At 38.6% G+C, this 21,928-nt stretch overlaps 1 protein-coding gene across 3 annotated transcripts in view; it reads left to right on the top strand.

The window, feature by feature from the left end:
* VWA5A (von Willebrand factor A domain containing 5A) overlaps positions 1-21,928 on the top strand; it is a 38,212-nt gene that overhangs the window by 5,458 nt on the left and 10,826 nt on the right. For all 3 annotated transcript variants that reach the window (XM_066259788.1, XM_066259790.1, XM_066259789.1), the window contains exons 8-11: positions 4,207-4,376; positions 4,634-4,722; positions 4,911-5,055; positions 5,501-5,580. In XM_066259788.1, the coding sequence (XP_066115885.1) occupies positions 4,207-4,376; positions 4,634-4,722; positions 4,911-5,055; positions 5,501-5,580 (484 nt within the window). The remainder of the gene's footprint in view (positions 1-4,206; positions 4,377-4,633; positions 4,723-4,910; positions 5,056-5,500; positions 5,581-21,928) is intronic.

Here is a 21,928-nt window from a genome sequence, read left to right as displayed (position 1 = left end):
ACTAAAATAGCTTATACTATGGCATGCAAAAATGTTTTACCTCAGCGAATATCATGTGACTATGTCTTATAGGCAAATTTTTATTTATTTTTTTGTGACAGAGGGAAAGACAGGGACAGACAGACAGGAAGGGACAGAAATGAGAAGCATCTATTTTTCGTTGTGGCACCTTAGTTTCTCATTTGATTGCTCTTTCATATGTGGCTTGTCCGGGGGCTATAGCAGAGTGAATGACCCCTTGCTGAAGCCAGCAACCTTGGGCTCAAGCTGGTGAGCCTTGCTCAAACCAGATGGGGCTGCGCTCAAGCTGGCAACTTCAGGGTTTTGAACCTGGGTCCTCCGTGTCCCAGTCTGATGCTCTATCCACTGTGCCATTGCCTGGTCAGTCTAGGCAAATTTAAGTGAATAAGTAGATAATTGGACAAAGAAGATAAAAAAATCACAAAGGGAAACAGCTAGTTTACAAACATGTGACAATGATAAGTATCTATAAGTATAAATAAAATAAAAATAATGATGTGGCCTTTTCATTTTTCAAATTATCAAAGATTTCCAAATCTGGTAATGTTTCATGCTTTAAAAGGTCAGGTGAATTTGACATTCCAATAGATTGCTTTAAGCAAAATAATTTGGTATCAAACTTTTGGGAAGAAATTTGGCCATATGCATATGTGTCAAAATAAATGTTCATTTTGATAATTCTAATTTTAAGAATTTTGCCTAGGCCCTGGCCAGTTGGTTCAGTGGTAGAGCGTCGGCCTGGTTTGTGGAAGTCCCAGTTCCATTCCCTGTCAGGGCACACAGGAGAAGCGACCATCTGCTTCTCCACCCCTCTCCCTCCTCCTCATCCCCCCCTCTTTCTCTTTCTTTCTCTCTCTCTCTCTTTCTCTCTTTGTCTCATGCAGCCATGGTTCAAATGGTTCAAGCAAGTTGGCCCCAAGCACTGAGGATGGCTCCATGACCTTGCCTCAGGCACTAAAGTAGGTCAGTTGCTAAGCAATGGAACAGTGGGCACAGATGGACAAAGCATCGCCTGGTAGGTGCTTGCCGGGTGGGTCCTGGTCAGGGCACATGCAGGAGCCTGTCTGTCAGCCTCTCTACCTCTCACTTAAAAAAATTTTATTTTGCCTAAGGAAATATATTTAAATATAAGTAAAAATATACACTAAAATGTCCTCTGCCATTTTAATAATATCAGATTAGGAAATAATTAAAATGTCTTACAGTGGCTACATTCACTATGCTAGGATTACTTGATGAGTTATTATGTAGCTACTAAAAATAATATATATTGACAGATGGAAATAATATGGAAAAAAGACTTCCAAAGAATGTTAAGAAAAAGTAAAGTTATACAGATTACTATAAGAAAATAACCTACAAATTAAGAAAAACATTTAAAACAACAGGAAGTATGTAAGTAGTAATTGGGTTTATATTAAGACTAGATTTACTTTCTTAATTTCTTGTTTTATCTGATAAATTTTTTTTTATTGATTCATTATACCAACATTTAATGTCACCAAGAGTTCTTTTTTTATTATAAAATTTACATAATACACATTTTAAGTAAAAGAAAACTAATATTTGGTATAAAATTTTTATAACAAATTTCACCATTGTAATTATTTTAAAGTATATAGTTCTGCTGCACATTCACCTTATTGTGTAACCATTGCCACCATCCTTCTTCAGGGCTTTTTTGTTTTACCTTAGTTTCTTAATTTTTTTTTTTAAGATTTTACTGATTTTAGAGGGTGAGGGAAGAGAAAGGGAGCGAGAAGTAGCAACTCACAGCTGCTTCACTTTAGCTGTTCATTGGTTGCTTGTCATATGTGCCTTGACTGGGCAAGCCCAGGGTTTCAAACCCGTGACCTCAGCATTCCAGGTCAATGTTCTACCCACTGTGCCACCACAGGTCAGTCCCTACTTTCTTAATTTCTAAGACTAAGTTTAGTTTCAAAATATCTTTAATTTTTCTTATTTTCTAAAATTTTCTTAATATATGTGTACCTTCTCTTTTCATTATATTATAACTGGTATAACACATGCCAGTCTGTTGCCCTTTTGGGGTGTACTGGGCTGCCATGTCCTTGGATTCCAGAGCCCACGAAGCATAACTGGAGAGGTAGTGACACTTCTGAAGCATTTTTCATTTCGGTGAAATGAAAGCATTCTTGGGGACAATCTTGATTACGATTCTGTGTTTGGGGTTAGGGTCTTCTGTAGCTACTACTGCTATGAAGACAACTACCTATAGTTGGTCTTCAGTAAGCCATATTTCTATCTCATTGTTAATGTTTGGCCAAGGTAACTTCACACTTGAGCTCATAAGTTGGAACTCCTTAATCTCAGCTCACTTGTTCAACTGTTTTTTTCCTGAAGGTACGGTATCCACGCTAAACCCAGCCAGGTTTGCTGCAGCTCCTGTTTCATGAAGCTCCGTGCTGTGCTGTTTTTGAGTATTACTTACCTGGTTTTGTCCTTTCCTTTTGGCGAGCTCCCCCTAGTGTGCTCAGGAAGTACTTCCACAACAGTGACCTGGTTTTCAGACAGGATTATTTTAATTTACCAGAGAAAGTTTTAAAACGTTACATCTTAAAAGCTAAGGCTTGAGATCTCAGTCCCTTTCCTTCCAAAAAATCCTGTTGTCCCTTTGCAGATCTCCTTATGTGTCCCCGTGACCCGCTGTGCAGACCATGGGAGACATTCAGGGCAGCCTTTCTGAGACTTGTAATCCCCTCCAGCAGAGTTGCTTAAATCTTGCTTTCCAGATCATATATTTGGTCAAATGGCTTGTTATTCCCATCTGTACAAAAAAGTAAATGACAGCTGGCATCTTGGCTCATGAAAACTATTTAGAGTTCTGCCAAATGAAACATATCTCTACATGACAAAATTACAAAATAGACTTAAAAAACTTAGAACGTACTTACCATAGTAAGAACATGATTTCAAATATATATATTTACTATTTCATACAAATAATTGCATAAAAACAAAATAATTTTATGAAACTATTGAGCTTACTCTGAGTTGAGCTCTAGACTGAATTCCTTAAGTGCATTGTCACTTAATTTTTAAAATAATCTTGAGGTAGATGTTAGCACCTTAATTCTTTAGATGAGTAAACTGAGACTAGCAAGCAGAAGAACTAGGGTTCGAAATGCCTCATTCAAAAATGAGGACGCAGAGACTTGAGTAAGCGAAAATAATTTGAGCCAAGCCCAAAGTATTATAGTAGATGACACATATATCAGGCTTACTGTGTATCGGGCATTATTATAAACAGTTTAGATCTATCAATACAATTTGTCCATAGAGAAGCCTGTCTAACACATCAGTGCCAGTTCCACTACACCCAGCTGTCTCTCAGAATGGAAAGGAATCGACCTGGCCTATTAAAAAGCTAGTCCTGGCCTGACCTGTAGTGGCGCAGTGGATAAAGAGCCAACTTGGAAATGATGAGGTCGCCGGTTCGAAACCCTGCGCTTGCCTGGTCAAGGCACATATGGGAGTTGATGCTTCCTGCTCCTCCCCCCTTCTCTCTCTGTCTCTCTCTTCTCTCTCTCTTTCTCCTTTCTAAAATGAATAAATAAATTAAAAAAAAGAATAAAAAGCTAGTCCTGAATCTGGAGATATATCAGCCATCATATATCCTGAGATCTGGATTATGTAAGAGTTATTTTTGAACCAATGTACTGTCAAGTAGTTGCTAAGCCTCACTCATTTTATGTGGAAGCAGTTTGGTTATTGGAGCTAGGTTGTGGAGAGTAAACTGAGCCAAGTCCTGCAGTCACACTGAACTCCAGGGCTACTGAGAATTTGAACCTCTAATCCAGGAATGACTATAATATATTATAGATAAGATATTGGAATTAGATTCTACGTCTTTTCATATTCTCCGAACAATTAAACTAGAGTTGATATAAACCAATTGCCTAGCTGTGAGGAAACTAGCACCAAATTATGGCATTTTAATTATTGCTTGTTCCTGGTAGCCTCTCCCCTCTTTCTTCCCCTGTTTTGCTTCTGTATTTCTTACATATTTATAACAGCTTAAATCCTTTGCCAGCAGATCAAATAGTGTTTCAGATTTGGGATTTCTCAGCTTCCTGTGTAAGTCACTACATGGATTCTTGGCATCGTTAGTATGGATTCTTAAGTTCCTTTTCATCTTACAGTGTCCTTGTTTTTTCTGAGTAGATGGTTTGATGGGAGACCCATCTGCGATGGTGAGTTTCTACCCAGATATCCCAGAAACTCAGACATCAATGACGTGCGGAGAGTTTGTCTTCCTCATGGACCGCTCAGGAAGTATGCATAGCCCCATGAGTAAAGAGAATACATCTCAGCTGCGCATTGACGCAGCCAAGGTAAAACTAGTTCTTTCTTGTTTCCGGTCACATGCCCAAGAAAGGATGGGTCTCAAGGGTTAAATTAGAGTCCATCTGGAACTATGGGTCGATTTCCAACTGAACTACACCTAACAGGACCACTCTGAGGCCAGCATTGGAATATAGGCCCAGAGGCACAATGGGGGTGAAGGCCCGCATGCTCAGTGTTAGATTGGCAGGGTCTGTGTGTCTGAGAGGACCCCCTCTCACTGGCTCTTCATTCTCTCTTCCTTCAGGAAACACTGATTTTGCTGCTAAAGAGTTTGCCTATTGGCTGTTATTTCAACATCTATGGATTTGGATCTTCCTATGAGGCATTCTTTCAGTAAGTTTCTAGAAAGGCCAGAGAGAATTCAAAAAGATATTCTAAAGAAAGGACTAGATTGTGAAGGGGGTTATTGTAGAATTGACTCTGGAGTTGAGAATTTTAGGGGAGGTGGTTTACAGTCGGGCTAATCTCAGTTCTGGGAGGTGCCAAGTAGCCATGTCACTGAAGGCGCTTGTTCTTCTCAGGAATAGTGTAACCTACTCTCAGCAGACCATGGAGGAGGCGCTGGGGAGAGTTAAGCTTATGGAGGCTGACCTGGGGGGCACAGAAATCTTGACACCGCTCAAGGACATCTACAGTAAACCTCCCATCCCAGGCCACCCTCTCCAGGTAAGAACTGAACAGAGCTAACAGAAGGGGATAGAGAGAATTACACTTCTGTGCAAGAATTTATAGCCCCAAGTTTTACTGTAGGATTGTGGAAATACGGTATGCAGTTCAGAGTTGTCAATCATGTGGGAAAGAGAGAAAGACAAGAGGCATTGAATAGAACTCCTGTTCCTTAGCTCCATGCTGGGAACTGCGGAAGTTCTCTCGTGTGGAGTGTCACACAAGCCTTAGGGGACACTAGTATGGGGAGGTAATAAAAATGCCCAGGGTTTGGAACAAACCATGTGAGAACATGGTGCAGGTGACAGTAGACCATTAGGGATTTCATGCCTGTCTGAAGAGGCAATAATGTCTCTAGCATAAAATTGTTGGGTTTTTTTCAAAGGCCAATTCGGGTGTTAAAAATGAACTTCATAGAGATTTGATAAATGTCTGCTGTGTTCAGCTTTTTGTTTTTACAGATGGAGAAGTAAGCAACACATTTAGTGTCATTAAAGAAGTTAAAAGCAACAGACTGAGGCACAGGTATGAAGATATTATGATTTCTGGGTGACTGTCACAAGCAGGGCCACATGTCATCTACCATTGCTGACATTTCTTTCAGAAGACAGAACGATTCAAGAATTTTAGTTTTACCAGCTGACGAATTTTATTTTTCTTTTTTTAATTTAAAAAAGAAATAATATGATATGTCATTGCAAATATTATTTTTTTATTTTATATATTTTTTTCTTTTAGAATTTTAATTTATTTTGAAATTAAATTTAATGGGTTGACATTGATCAATAAGAGTACATAGTTTTCAGGGTAATGTGTCTGTAGCATTTGAACTGTTGATTGTATTGTGTGCCCATCACCCAAACCCAGATCATTTTCCATCACTGTATATTTGTCCCTCTGTCCTCCCACCCCCCCGACTCCTTCTCCCTGAGTAATCATTTCACTTTTATCTGTGTCCGTGAGTCTCAGTTTTGTATCCCATCAGGTGTGGGATTTATAGACAAACTTTTTTCTATGTCACTTTTTCCCTCTCAACTAAGTGATAAAAGTAATTTTCTAAACAACATCAATAACACAATACTATCTTTGTTCCTTATTCTCTCTAAACCACACTGGAAAGAAGTATTGAATAGTAAGACTTTTAAAAAATATATAAAATTTTTATCTAAGTAAAACATACAGAAAGCTACACGAATCAAAACTGTGCAGCTGGATAAATGATCAGAGTGAATATGTAAGTAATCATCACGCAGGTTAAGAATTATATAGAATGTTACCGGTACCTCGCCATCTCTATTTTTCATCACATCCCAAATTTAATTACTACCCATTTTCACCTCTCCAGAGGAAATAGCTTTCTTGAGTTATAACACCATGGTTTATTTTTGCATAAAAATAAATGTTATATAGCATGTTTTTATTTCTGTATATCTTGCTTCTTTGCCTCAGCAGAATATTGAAACATATTTTACGTGGTTAATTTCCATTGATGTATATAGTATTCGTATTCCCTAGGATAATAATCATAAGTTATTTTGATTTTACTGCTGATGGACTTCAGTTTTGCTGTTAAAAATAATGTTTTTATGAAAATCATTGATTTTCTTATACATGTATTGTTTGCACACACACTTCTGTGTGCACATTTATATGCCTGTATACATATTCATTTTCACATATGTGCACACACACATTTCTTTGAATTGACATAATTGTGGAATTTATTGGGAATGCCAGTTGTCCAAGTAACATTGATTTAATTTACACCAGCACTGTGTGAGTGTTCCCAATGGCCCTATTTGCTATATAAAATTTAGCATTGTTTGTCTTTTTAAGTTTTAATTAATTTTGTGGATGTGTAGTGGTACTACATTATGATTTTAATTTACATTTTCCTGGTGACTAATGAAGTTGAGCACCTTTTTATATCGACCACTTGGAAGTCCTCTTTTGTGATGTACCTTAAATTTTCTTTTATATTTCTCTATTAGTTTTTTTTTTTTAACTGATCTGTAGTTCATTCTGTGGTCTAGGTACAAGCACTTTCTTAATATATTAAGACATATATTTTTCTATTCTATAACTTTCCTTTTCACTCTCCATATGGTATCTTTTGATTAATAGTTGTTCTTAGTTTTAATATAGTTTAACTTTTTAGTCTTTTTCTTTACATTTTAAGTTTTCTGTGTCCTCTTAAAAAGTCTTTATCTACCCAAGATCATGAAGCTGTTTTCCTTGGTTATTTTCTAGAAGTTTTGTTATTATCATTTTTATAGTTATAGCTATAGTTCATTTAGAATTTATTTTTGTGTGTTGTGTGTGATGGGTCAGGATTTTTCTTTTTCTCTATGTGGATATGAAATTGATCCTGTACCACTTACTGAAAAGCATTTTCTTTCCTCACTGATGTGCAGTGACATTTTTGTCACAGATAAGCATTTACACATGTGCATCGTGTCGGAGCCTCTGTTCCCTTCTACTGACTAGTCTGTGTATCTAGACATGAGCTGCTAGTTCTACACCATATAAAGTAATATAGCTTTCTGATAAATCTTAATTTCCAATAAAGTCCTCAACTTTGTTCTTTTTCAAGATTGCCTTAGCAATTTTTTTTTTTTTTTTTTACAGAGACAGAGAGTCAGAGAGTGGGATAGACAGGGACAGACAGACAGGAACGGAGAGAGATGAGAAGCATCAATCATTAGTTTTTTTTGTTGCGACACCTTAGTTCATTGATTGCTTTCTCCTATGTGACTTGAATGGGCCTTCAGCAGACTGAGTGACCCCTTGCTCGAGCCAGTGACCTTGGGTCCAAGCTGGTGAGCTTTTGCTCAAACCAGATGAGCCTGCACTCAAGCTGGTGACCTCGGGGTCTCGAACCTGGGTCCTCCGCATCCCAGTCTGACGCTCTATCGTGCCACCGCCTGGTCAGGCGCCTTAGCTATTCTTGACATTTCATGTTTCTATTTTAGCATTAGCTTACCAATTTTTACCAAAAAAGGGAAACTTGGGATATTGATTAAAATTGCCTGTATAGGTCAGTTTTGAGAGAGTTTAGTATTTACTCTATTGGTTTTCCAATCTATTGAAATGGTAGAGCTTTCCATTTATTTAAGTCTCCTTGATTCTTCTAAATGTGTTTCCAGTATTTTATTTCAAAAATGTAATTCTATAGAAAAGTTGTAATAATAAAGCAATAGACACTCCTATACCTTTCACGCAGATCTGCCAGTTACCAACATTTTACCACATTTGATTTTTTTGTCTGAAATATTGAAAAGCCACAAATATTATAACCCTTGGTGTGCAAATAATTATGCACTCATCTTCTAAGCACAGGACATTCTGTTAAATGCCCACAAGATAATTACTAAATTCAGAATATTTAATGTTGAGATAACACTATTATCTAAATACAGACCTTATGTGTCAGTTTTTCTTATAGTGTTCCTTATAGATTTTTGTTTGTTTTCATTTTTTTTGCTGGAAGCAAATCCCAGGGCAGTATTTCATTTCTTTTTTTTTTTTTTTTTTTTTTAAATAAATTTTTATTAATGGTAATGGGATGACATTAATAAATCAGGGTACATATATTCAAAGAAAACATGTCTAGGTTATTTTGTCATCAAATTATGTTGCAAACCCCTCGCCCAAAGTCAGACTGTCCTCCGTCACCCTCTATCTAGTTCTCTGTGCCCCTCCCCCTCCCCCTAACTCTCTCCCTCCCTCCCTCCCATGTCCTCCCTCCCCCCCCACCCTTAGTAACCACCACACTCTTGTCCATGTCTCTTAGTCTCATTATGTTCCACCAATGTATGGAATCATGTAGTTCTTGTTTTTTTCTGATTTACTTATTTCACTCCTTATAATGTTATCAAGATCCCACCATTTTGCTGTAAATGATCTGATGTCATCATTTCTTATGGCTGAGTAGTATTCCATAGTGTATATGTGCCACATCTTCTTTATCTAGTCTTCTATTGAAGGGCTTTTTGGTTGTTTCCATGTCTTGGCCACTGTGAACAGTGCTGCAATGAACATGGGGCTACATGTGTCTTCACGTATCAATGTTTCTGAGGTTTTGGGGTATATACCCAGTAGAGGGATTGCTGGGTCATAAGGTAGTTCTATTTGCAGTTTTTTGAGGAACCACCATACTTTCCTCCATAATGGTTGTACTACTTTACAGTCCCACCAACAGTGAATGAGGGTTCCTTTTTCTCCACAGCCTCTCCAACATTTGCTATTACCCGTCTTGTTGATAATAGCTAATCTAACAGGAGTGAGGTGGTATCTCATTGTAGTTTTGATTTGCATTTCTCTAATAACTAATGAAGCTGAGCATCTTTTCATATATCTGTTGGCCATTTGTATCTCTTCCTGGGAGAAGTGTCTGTTCATGTCCTCTTCCCATTTTTTTATTGGATTGTTTGTTTGTTGTTGAGTTTTATGAGTTCTTTGTAAATTTTGGATATTAGGCCCTTATCTGAGCTGTCATTTGAAAATATCAGTTCCCATATAGTTGGCTGTCTGTTTATTTTGATATCAGTTTCTCTTGCTGAGCAAAAACTTTTAATTCTGATGTAGTCCCATTCATTTATCTTTGCCTTCACTTCTCTTGCCATTGGAGTCAAGTTCATAAAATGTTCTTTAAAACCCAGGTCCATGATTTTAGTACCTATGTCTTCTTCTATGTACTTTATTGTTTCAGGTCTTATATTTAGGTCTTTGATCCATTTTGAATTAATTTTAGTACACGGGGACAGGCTGTAGTCGAGTTTCATTCTTTTGCATGTGGCTTTCCAGTTTTCCCAACACCATTTGTTGAAGAGGCTTTCTTTTCTCCATTGTGTGTTGTTGGCTCCTTTATCAAAGATTATTTGACCATATATATGTGGTTTTATTTCTGGGCTTTCTATTCTGTTCCATTGGTCTGAGTGTCTATTTTTCTGCCAATACCATGCTGTTTTGATTATCGTGGCCCTATAATATAGTTTAAAGTCAGGTATTGTAATGCCCCCAGCTTCATTCTTTTTCCTTAGGATTGTTTTGGCTATTCGGGGTTTTTTATAGTTCCATATAAATCTGATGATTTTTTGTTCCATTTCTTTAAAAAATCTCATAGGGATTTTGATGGGAATTGCATTAAATTTGTATATTGCTTTGGGTAATATGGCCATTTTGATTATATTTATTCTTCCTATCCAAGAACAAGGAATATTTTTCCATCTCATTGTATCTTTTTCGATTTCCCTTAACAATGCTTTGTAATTTTCATTATATAGGTCCTTTACGTTCTTTGTTATGTTTATTCCTAGGTATTTTATTTTTTTTTGTTGCAATCGTGAAGGGGATTATTTTTTTGAGTTCGTTTTCTAATATTTCATTATTGGCATATAGAAAGGCTATGGACTTTTGTATGTTAATTTTGTATCCTGCGACCTTACTGTATTGGTTTATTGTTTCTAATAATCTTTTTGTGGAGTCCTTCGGGTTTTCGATGTATACGATCATATCATCAGCAAAAAGTGATAGCTTTACTTCTTCTTTTCCGATATGGATGCCTTTTATTTCTTTGTCTTGTCTGATTGCTCTGGCCAGAACTTCTAGCACCACGTTGAATAAGAGTGGAGAGAGTGGACAACCCTGTCTTGTTCCTGATTTAAGGTAGAAAGTCCTCAGTTTTATGCCGTTTAATAGGATGTTGGCTGATGGTTTATCATATATGGCCTTTATCATGTTGAGATATTTTCCTTCTATACCCATTTTGTTGAGAGTCTTAAACATAAAATTGTGTTGTATTTTATCAAAAGCCTTTTCTGCATCTATTGATAAGATCATGTGGTTTTTGTTCTTTGTTTTGTTGATATGGTGTATTACGTTAACCGTTTTGCGTATGTTGAACCATCCTTGAGATTCTGGGATGAATCCCACTTGATCATGATGTATTATTTTTTTAATATGTTGTTGTATTCGGTTTGCCAGTATTTTGTTTAGTATTTTGGCATCTGTATTCATTAGAGATATTGGTCTGTAGTTTTCTTTCTTTGTGCCATCCTTGCCAGGTTTTGGTATGAGGGTTATGTTGGCCTCATAAAATGTGTTTGGAAGTAGTGCTTCTTCTTCAATTTTTTGGAAGACTTTGAGTAGAATAGGAACCAAGTCTTCTTTGAATGTTTGATAGAATTCACTAGTATAACCGTCTGGGCCTGGACTTTTATTTTTGGGGAGATTTTTAATAGTTTTTTCTATTTCCTCCCTGCTGATTGGTCTGTTTAGGCTTTCTGCTTCTTCATGACTCAGTCTAGGAAGGTTGTATTGTTCTAGGAATTGATCCATTTCTTCTAGATTGTTGTATTTGGTGGCATATAATTTTTCATAGTATTCTACAATAATTCTTTGTATTTCTATGATGTCTGTGGTGATCTCTCCTCTTTCATTTTGGATTTTATTTATTTGAGTCCTGTGTCTTTTTTCCTTGGTGAGTCTTGCCAAGGGTTTGTCAATTTTGTTGATCTTTTCAAAGAACCAGCTCCTTGTTTTATTGATTTTTTCTATAGTTTTTCTGTTCTCTATTTCATTTATTTCTGCTCTGATTTTTATTATCTCCTTTCTTCGGCTGGTTTTGGGTTGTCTTTGTTCTTCTTTTTCTAGTTCCTTAAGGTGTGAAGTTAAGTGGTTTACTTCGGCTCTCTCTTGTTTGTTCATATAGGCCTGAAGTGATATGAACTTTCCTCTTATTACTGCTTTTGCTGCATCCCAGAGATTCTGATATGTCGTATTTTCATTTTCATTTGTCTGTATATATCTTTTGATCTCTGCGCTTATTTCTTCTTTGACCCATTCATTTTTTAGAAGTATGTTGTTTAGTTTCCACATTTTTGTGGGTTTTTCCCCCTCTTTTTTGCAGTTGAATTCTAGTTTCAAGGCTTTATGATCAGAAAATATGCTTGGTACAATTTCAATTTTTCTAAATTTGCTGATATTGTCTTTGTGGCCCAACATATGGTCAATTCTTGAGAATGTTCCATGTACACTAGAGAAAAATGTATACTCTGTCGCTTTGGGATGAAGTATCCTGTAGATGTCTATCATATCCAGGTGTTCTAGTATTTCGTTTAAGGCCACTATATCTTTATTGATTCTCTGTTTGGATGACCGATCTAGAGCCGTCAGCGGTGTATTGAGGTCTCCAAGTATGATTGTATTTTTGTCAGTTTTTGTTTTAAGGTCAATAAGTAGCTGTCTTATATATTTTGGTGCTCCTTGGTTTGGTGCATATATATTAAGGATTGTTATGTCTTCTTGATTCAACTTCCCCTTAATCATTATGAAATGACCATTTTTGTCTCTGAGTACTTTTTCTGTCTTGTAGTCAGCATTATTAGATACGAGTATTGCTACGCCTGCTTTTTTTTGGGTGTTGTTTGCTTTTGGGTGTTGTTTGCTTGGAGTATTGTTTTCCAGCCTTTCACTTTGAATTTGTTTTTATCCTTGTTGCTTAGATGTGTTTCTTGTAGGCAGCATATAGTTGGATTTTCTTTTTTAATCCATTCTGCTACTCTGTGTCTTTTTATTGGTAAGTTTAATCCATTTACATTTAGCGTAATTATTGACACTTGTGGGTTCCCTACTGCCATTTTATAAATTGCTTTCTGTTAGTTTTGTATCTAGTTTGATTCTTCTCTTTTGTTTTTCTATCATTTGTTTTTGTTTGTTTGTGTTCCATACTTCTTTCCTCTGTTGCTACCTTTTTTAAGTCAAGTGTTTTTGTGGTGGTTTTTTTAAGGGTGGTTACCATTAAGTAATGAAAAGGGTACCTACCATATTCATTGTAGTACCCTATCTTATAAGTATTTCTGCACTTCATCATCCTTTGCTACTGTTAATCTCCATCCTCTCCCCCCTTTTTTTCCTTTGTTGTCACAGTTTAAGTTTGGTTTTATTGTGTTCTTGGTGGAGCTGTTACTTGTGGTGTTGTTTTCTTTTGTTCTTTGAATCTGGTTGGAAAACCCCCTTTAGTATTTCCTGGAGTGGGGGCTTTCTGTTGATAAATTCTCTCATCTTTTCTGTATTTGTGAATGTTTTTATATCTCCTTCATACTTGAAGGATAGCTTTGATGGGTATAGTATTCTTGGCTGAAAGTTCCTCTCTTTCAGGGCTTTAAATATTGGGGTCCACTCTCTTCTAGCTTGTAGAGTTTCTGCTGAGAAATCTGATGATAATCTAATAGGCCTTCCTTTATATGTTGTACTCTTCTTTTCCCTGGCTGCCTTGAGAATTTTTTCTTTGTCATTGATTTGTGTCATCTTTATTATGATGTGCCTTGGAGTGGGTTTGTTGGGGTTAAGAAAACTTGGTGTTCTGTTTGCTTCTTGAATTTGGGGCTTTAGTTCCTTCCACAGGCTTGGGAAGTTCTCGTCTACTATTTGTTTGAGTATATTCTCCATTCCATTTTCTTTCTCTTCTCCCTCTGATATACCTATTATTCTTATGTTATTCTTTCTGATGGAGTCAGACAATTCCTGTAGGGCTTTCTCATTTTTTATTATTTTTGAGTCTCTTTCTTCTTCTCTCTGTTGTGCCTCAAGTTGTTTGTCTTCTATTTCACTAATCCTATCTTCAATCTGGGCTGTTCTGTTAGCTAAGCTTGTTACCTCGTTTTTCAGCTCGTGAATTGAGTTTTTCATTTCTGTTTGATTTGTTTTTATAGTTTCAATTTCCTTGGTAATATATTCTTTGTGTTCATTGAGTTGTTTTCTGATCTCCCTATATTGCCTTTCTGTGTTTTCTTGTATATCTCTGAGTATTTTTAAGATTTCTATTTTAAATTCTCTGTCATTTAGCTCCAAGGCTTCCAATATGTTAAGTCTTTTCTCCATAGATTTTTCCACATCTATTTGTGTTACCTCTCTTTCTTTTGTATCCATAATATTCGATTTCCTCTTTCTTATCGGCATCTGAGGGTGGTCTTATTGATAGCACTAATTTGAATTAATAAAGAGTAAAAAGTAAAAAAAAAAAAAAAAGGGTAAAACACCCCACAAAAAAAAAACAGTAATAATTTATTATTTCCCCCTTTTTTTTCTCTCTCTTCTCTTTCCCTCCTCTCCCCTCCTCAGGGAGATATCGTGTCTATAATGGAGGGCCTGATTTGGGGTGAAGAGTTCAAGGGGCAAAAAAAAGGGAGTAGGGACCTACTAAATGCAAAAAAAAAAAAAAAAAAAAAAAAAAAGGAAGAAAATCTTAGACAAGCATAAGATGATTTGCTTGTAAGTGATGGTCAACTAAGAGATATAATGAGAGGGGTAAGAGGGAACCAGAAAAAAGGACCAAAAAAGAATAATAAAGAAGAAAAAATAAAAATAATAAGTAAAAATCTGTTCTATTAAGTGGAGCGAAGACTAAATACAATGGAGACCTTGGGTTGGGAGGACCCAAAATGCCACAAAAATAAACAAACAAGAAAAAAAAATAAAAACAAAAGCAAAAAAGAGAAATAAAGCCAAAAAAAAGCCTTGAGTCCCAAATTAACTAATTAGTTCGTGATTGAGGATTATATGAGAGGAAAGTAAAATGAGAAAAGAAAAAACGAATAGAAAGGAAAAAATAAGAAAAAGAGAAAAACGAAGGAAGAAATAAAATAGGAAGAGAAAAAAACAAAATAAAGCAAGACAAAAAAAAAAAAAAAAGAGGAGAGAGTGAGAGTTAAGTGTTTTGGAGTATAACCTTAAAGGAGGGTGAGGATGAAGAAGAAAAATAAAATGCAACACTCATGGGTAGTGTAGTTCAAGAAAGGGGAAGCATAAGATGGGCAGAGAATAGAAGGACTGAGGTGGAGGAAATAAAGGCAAAAAGATAGAAGAAACAAACAGCAACAACAACAACAAAAAATTAGTGGATCAAGTTGTAAAGTCTGTGGGTTTTTCTTGATTTTGAGAGGTTAACTTCTTCCTTTTTCTTTTCTCTCCCTCTTCCTGGTCGGTGACTCTGTACCCCAGGCTCTGCCCCTGTGTCACTCTTAGGTAGGGATTTGCAGTTGATGGGATTCTATGGCAATGTCATATAATTGGCTTTAGTCTTGCTGGAAGTAAAGGCTTGTTGGCGTTTGCAGGGTCCAACGATGAGAGAGTTTGCTTTCCTGGATTCTCTCTCCTAGTCCCCCCTTTCTGAATTAGCAGCCTGGTGATCCAGCTATAAGGCTGCAACTGCTTCTGCCTGGGGAGTAAGAGGCTCAAAGAGCTGGGAAATCCCCACTCTATCCCCACTCAGTGCAAGGCTTTGGGAAAGGCTCTGACAGTCAGGGCCTCCAGTGTAATCAGGCGGGGGTGGGAGTCAATTGTTGTCAAGGTGACTGTTCAGCGCCTATCATTTAGTTGGACCTCTCAACCCAGGCTTTCCACACTTTGTAGCCTGTTTTTGCAGGGAAGAAGAGGCACTAGTCTCTGCTTACGACTAGTGTAGTATAGACCTTATTATCTGCCAAGTCCTTCTTGTTAGCATTTATCCCTGAATATGGAGGCTCTATCAATCAGAAGTTGCCCCCGCCCCTTTAGCGAGAGGCACTAAAAAATATCATGCCTCTTGTCTTGGATCGCTGAACTGAGAGAGATCTTATCAATTAGAACCGAGGGTGCGCAGATTTCATGGGTTAAGCTAATTTCAGTGATTGAGTCGCAGCTGTGCTTCCGAAGGTATTTTAGGCTGCCTGCGCGCGCCCCTCCCCCAACGCTTGATTGTTAGCTTGAATGGCTGGGTGAGGTGCCCCGCCCACGGAGAGAATCTCCCAAGCCTCTCCCGCTCGCCCCGCAGCTGGCGGCTGGACCGCACCAGGCGCAGGATAATGGAGCCCCCTGGGTGTGCGGGCCAGCAGGGCGCCCTGGGCGCGTGGAATGCCCAAGGCACGGGTGCGAATGGGGCGCTCCGGGCACCGGTGGCCGGCGACCCACACTCGCAGTGTGCGGGCCCGCTGGGAACGTCAGCGGTGCTCAACCGGACCGGACACGTGCGCGCGGCTGCTCGCGGGGGCTCGCGGCGGCTCGCGGTGGCAGCTCACGTCGCGGCTCGCGGTTCTCAAGTATATGGGCTGACTCACCGCAGGTGCACTCCCTTGCGGTTTGAAAGAACGTCCCTGTGGTAGATTGATTCCTCCACACCCTCGTCTCTCAGATTCAAGTGATAACAGTCCTTTCGCTATCAGTTTGTGTGGAACTCCGGAATGCTCCGAGGATAAATTTTTCTGTTTCTAGTTGATAAATTTGTTGTGATTTAGGGGAGAGCTGTCGGACGCGCTGCTCACGGCGCCATTTCCGTGACGTCACTCCAGTATTTCATTTCATTGTTACGTCTCTTCACTCTTCTCTGAGATAATTTCTCAGCTTTTCATTATCTTTCATGACATTGACTTTTGTGTGTGTGTGTGGCAGAGACAGAGAGAGTCAGACAGAGGGACAGATAGGGACAAACGGACAGAAAGGGAGAGAGATGAGAAAAATCAATTCTTCGTTGCGGCTCCTTAGTTGTTCATTGATTGATTTCTCATATGTGCCTTGACCGGGGGGCTAGAGCAGACCAAGTAACCCCTTGCTCAAGCTAGCAACCTTGTGCTCAACTGGTGAGCTTTTTGCTCAAACCAAATGAGCTCACGCTCAAGCTGGTGACCTCAGGGTCTCGAACCTGTGTCCTTCCACATCCCAGTCTGACACTCTATCCACTGTGCTACCGCCTGGCCAGGCAACATTGACATTTTGAAAGAGTTCTAGCTAGTTATTTTTGTAACTCTCAACTTATGTTCGATTATTTAAACTTATGTTGGAATTAATGTTATATATGTTGGAAGAAATATTTCAAAAATAACTGGGCCTGGTGATAAATGTAAGCACTAAAGTTGGTGTCTGACAGATAACTTAAAAATTTTGCTAACATCCTATTTTCCAAATTTATTTTTACTCAGTAGTTTTAGCATTCACTGATGATTGTTGCCCAAGTGTTGTTACCATCATTGGTTGTAAAATGATGATTTTAAAATTCTATCAACTTTTCCATAATTATTAGTTGTCCTCCTACTATAAAGAGGAGCTTTGTCTTCTTTCCCTTCCTCCTTCTCTCCTTTCTTTTTGTTGTATCAGTATGTACTGTACTTTTGAATTCTTGCATTAGTTTTCAGTTTTTTAAGATTCATTACTTTTTTTTTCTTTAGGAGAGAGGAGGGAAGGTAGTGAAGCAGACTCCTTTATGTTCCCTAACTGGGCTCAACCCGGCAACCTGATCTAGGGTCATTCTCCAGTACTGAGCTATTTTTAGCACCTGAGGCTGTTGTGCTCTGCTGGAGCTATTTTCAGTGCCTGTGGTGACATGCAAACCAATCTAGCAACTGGCTATGGTAGGAGAAGAGGGAGAAAAGGAGGAGAGGAAGAGAGGAGAAGCAGAGGGTCGTTTCTTCTGTGTGCTGGACCAGGAATTGAACCTGGGACGTCCACACTCTGGGCCGGCACTCTATCCACTGAGTCACTGGCCAGGGCCAGATTCATTACTTTCATTATTCATTTAGATTCTCAAAATTTCCAGATTTGGCCAGTGGGAGCCCCTTTTAACTTGCTCCTATGTCTTTTTTACGTGTCTCTTTGGTTTGTGAATATTTCCTTTTTTCTTTAAAAAAATGTTTCAGACTTACCTGTATTCACATTTATGTAGCCAACCATTTCTAGAATAAGCCTTGTTCTTTCCAGTGCAAATGATAAATAGAAGTCAATAGCTGAGGGTTAGTTGTAACTCTTTGTTACTGGCCTGTTATTTATTATAGGAATTTTCAGCAGCCAGAACTAGAATATGATTAAGAGAAACACACGTTTTTACCGATATCCCTACTTCCAAGGTAGCAACATAACATTCTTTCTTTTTCCCTCCTATTCTATATATGTGTCTTCTTTTCTCCATGATGAGAAACCTGGTTGCTCACAAAATCAGTAAATTTACTTATTTTCTTTTTTTTTTTTAATTTTTTTTTTTTGTATTTTTTTTTCTGAAGCTGGAAACAGGGAGAGACAGTCAGACAGACTCCCGCATGCGCCCGACCGGGATCCACCCGGCACGCCCACCAGGGGCGACGCTCTGCCCCTCCGGGGGGTCGCTCTGCTGCGACCAGAGCCACTCTAGCGCCTGGGGCAGAGGCCAAGGAGCCATCCCCAGCGCCCGGGCCATCTTTGCTCCAATAGAGCCTTGGCTGCGGAAGGGGAAGAGAGAGACAGAGAGGAAGGAGAGGGGGAGGGGTGGAGAAGCAGATGGGCGCTTCTCCTGTGTGCCCTGGCCGGGAATAGAACCCGGGTCCCCCATACGCCAGGCCGACGCTCTACCGCTGAGCCAACCGGCCAGGGCTACTTATTTTCTTAATCTAACAGTATGTACAAAATCCGTCTATAATATTTATAATTCTGTGTATCAAAGTCTTTATGAATTTTTCATTAGATTTTTTTCCTTAGGTATTTGATGCTAATTTAAATAGCATTTAAAAAAACATTTTATTTAGTGGATGTTTATTTCTACATAGAAATTTATTACAGCCTGACCAGGCAGTGGAACAGTGGATAGAGCGTCGCACTGGGATGCGGAGGACCCAGGTTCAAGACCTCGAGGTTGCCAGCTTGAGCGTGGGCTCAGCTGGTTTGAGCAAAAATTCACTAGCTTGGACCCAAGGTCGCTGGCTCGAGCAAGGGGTCACTCGGTCTGCTGAAGGCCTGCGATCAAGGCACATATGAGAAAGCAATCAATGAACAACTAAGGTGTCACAATGAAAACTGCTGAATGATGCTTCTCATCTCTCTCCGTTCCTGTCTGTCCCTATCTATTCCTCTCTCTGACTCTCTCTCTGTCTCTGTAGAAAAAAAAAAGAAATTTATTACAATGGCTTTTAAAGTTAAATTGACCTTGTCTTCAATGACCTTGCCTAAGGGAGCTATTAATTCTAATAATATATTTTTAGACTCTTTTAGATTTTTCTATGGATAATTAGGTTGGCAAATAGTGTCAGTTTTTTCTTTCTAATCCTTAAATATTTAATATTAGCCCAATGAACATTAGTCATTGGATGGCTGGTTTATTTCAGATTCATCTCTACCTTTAAGGTATAGTTCTATAAGCTTGTATTAAGAAACCTGAGTGTCAACCAGGGCACTTTCTCTTTGGAAACTTCAAATCTGAACCTGCTTAGCTTTTTAACTATTCAGTTATCAGTTTGAACTTGGTACCTGCTTCTAGGGGTAAAGGGATACCAGATACCAGGCTTATCTCTCTTGGCTTTACTCTTCTCTCAGCATTTTGATATTTTCAGATTATTAAAAATATTGTATTTCCCCATTTATAAGACACTCCCATGTATAAGACGCACCTTAATTTTGGGGCCTGAAGTTTGAAAAAAAAAAGTATAACATAAAGTTATTGAACTCAAATTTTATTAATCATAAAATTCATACAACTTCTCATCACTGTCAAAACTCCCATCCATTATTAGCTTGTCCTCATCTGTGTCTGATGATGAATCACTGTCTTCAATAATGAGTGCAAAAACAAGCGTGAAAAAGCGGGAAATGCAAGTAAAAAAAATCTACAACCACTGTCTAAGACGCAGCCAGTTTTTAGACCCCAAATTTTTCTGAAAAAGGGTGTGTCTTCTACATGGGGAAATATGGTATCATATACAGCAATTCTAGTTCTATACTGGCTTTGAACAACTTCGTCTGGCCTTGCTGTGAGCAGAACTCTCCTAGGGTATTATACTTTAAGTCAGAAGCCATATATTTAAGTTCAGGCTTTTTGTGCTTCTCAGTTGTTTGGACAAATCACCTAATTCTCTAAGCCTCAGTCTGTACTTGAAAATGGAGATAATAACTGTACTGACTTTATAGGTTTACCATGAGGGTTAAGGGTATATACCTAAGGAAAGCATTAGGAACTGTGCTTGACACAAAGTAAGAGCTATATAAAGTTGTTTTTTTTTCTTTTTTTCTTTATTCATTTTTAGAGAGGAGAGAGAGAGAGACAGAGAGAGAGAAGGGGGGAGGAGCTGGAAGCATCAACTCCCATATGTGCCTTGACCAGGCAAGCCCAGGGTTTTGAACCGGCGACCTCAGCATTTCCAGGTCGACGCGTTATCCACTGCGCCACCACAGGTCAGGCGAGCTATATAAAGTTTTGCCATTATTATTATTATTATCCTTATCATTATCATCCACACAAAGCAGTTAACTTCTAGGCATGTAGTTAGCCATCAATAAATATGGTTTAGCTTTAGTATTATACATAAAAAACACTTAAACATATACATCAAAGCATTTTGTAAGCCATAAAGAACATAGGCTACAGTTCAAAAGCTTGTTGGAAATTTAAAGGTGATAATATCAAGATGTTGGCAGGCTGTGATTTCTAAGGAGCATTGTCACAGTTAAGTCACAATAATTAGAAGTCTGGTTCTTCACCTTACAAGTTTAGAGCATTAATCCTGACGCTGATGTCACTAGACCAGCGGTTCTCAACCTGTGCATCGTGACCCCGGCGGGGGTCGAACAACCAAAACACGGGTCGCCTAAAGCAATGAGAATACATTCCGAATCATAACTGTAGCAAAATTACAGTTATGAAGTAGCCACCAAAATTATTTTTTGGTTTGGGGTCACCGTAACATTAGGAACTGTATTGCAGGGTCACAGCATTAGAAAGGTTGAGAACCACTGCACTAGACAGTGTGATGATTCACACTAACCCAGTTCAAAAGAGACCAATACAGGCCCTTGCTGGGTGGTTCAGTGGATAGAGAGGGGTCACAGTTTGACCCCTGCTCAGGGCACGTATGAGAGGCAATCAGTGAGTATACAACTAAATGGAAAAACTAGATGAAACAATGAGTTGGTGCTTTTCTCTCTCTCTCCCTCTTCCCCTTTCCCTTCCCCTCTCTCTTTCTCAAATCAATGGAAAAAAAATACACACCAAAAATGACTGATACATAGCCAAAATCATAGGGTATTAATTTATAGCAAGAACTATCCTTGTTGTGCCTTCTAAAATTGCTTGTATTAAGCCTGGCCAGTTGGCTCAGTGGTAGTTGGTTTGGTGTGTGGATGTCCCAGGTTTGATTCCTAGTCAGGGCACACAGGAGAAGTGACCATCTGCTTCTCGACCTCTCCCTCTCTCTCTTCTCTCTTTCTATCTCTCTCTTCCCCTCCTGCAGCCATGGCTTGGTTCGTGTAAGTTAGCCCTGGGTGCTGAGGATGGTTCTGTGGCCTTGCCTCAGGCACTAAAATAGCTTGGTTGCCAGACAACTGAGCAATGATCCTAGATGGACAGAACATCACCTTATTGGGGCTTGTAGGGTGGATCCCAGTCAGGGTGTCTCTCTGTCTCCCCCCTTCTCACTAATAGCTTGTATTAGTATTACCAATGGGAAGCCACATTGATTAAAAAGCCATTTGGTGCCCATGGACTAGGGCAGGGAGAGAATTCCCAGGTTAGAAGAGCAGTGGTACTGTTTTCCCCCTAAGACTAGCCTTGCCAGGGCACTTATGGTTCCAGAACAATGTTAGTCAAGCTGATGAGAGTGTCTGTATTTTCCTAACTCTCCCACTTCCTTATTAACCCATTTTTGGATTGATTATTAAAATAATGAGGATGTAGTCCTATTATTTTATCTTCTCTGTTTCTAGAATCAGTTTAATATATAATGATTTGGCAGGGGGATCATGTAGTCAAACAGGGCAGTACTCAAATTGCATCCATCTCACTTAGTAGGTATATGATCTTGGACAGAGTTCTAAAAATCCTTTAAGCCTCAATTTCTTTTTTTTTTAATAATTTTATTTTTAATGGGGCGACATCAATAAATCA

The sequence above is a fragment of the Saccopteryx bilineata genome, chromosome 2 (assembly GCF_036850765.1).
Source record: "Saccopteryx bilineata isolate mSacBil1 chromosome 2, mSacBil1_pri_phased_curated, whole genome shotgun sequence".
Classification (NCBI taxonomy): domain Eukaryota; kingdom Metazoa; phylum Chordata; class Mammalia; order Chiroptera; family Emballonuridae; genus Saccopteryx; species Saccopteryx bilineata.
Note: the sequence above shows the minus strand (reverse complement) of the source record. Positions and strands in the feature narration are given on the sequence as shown.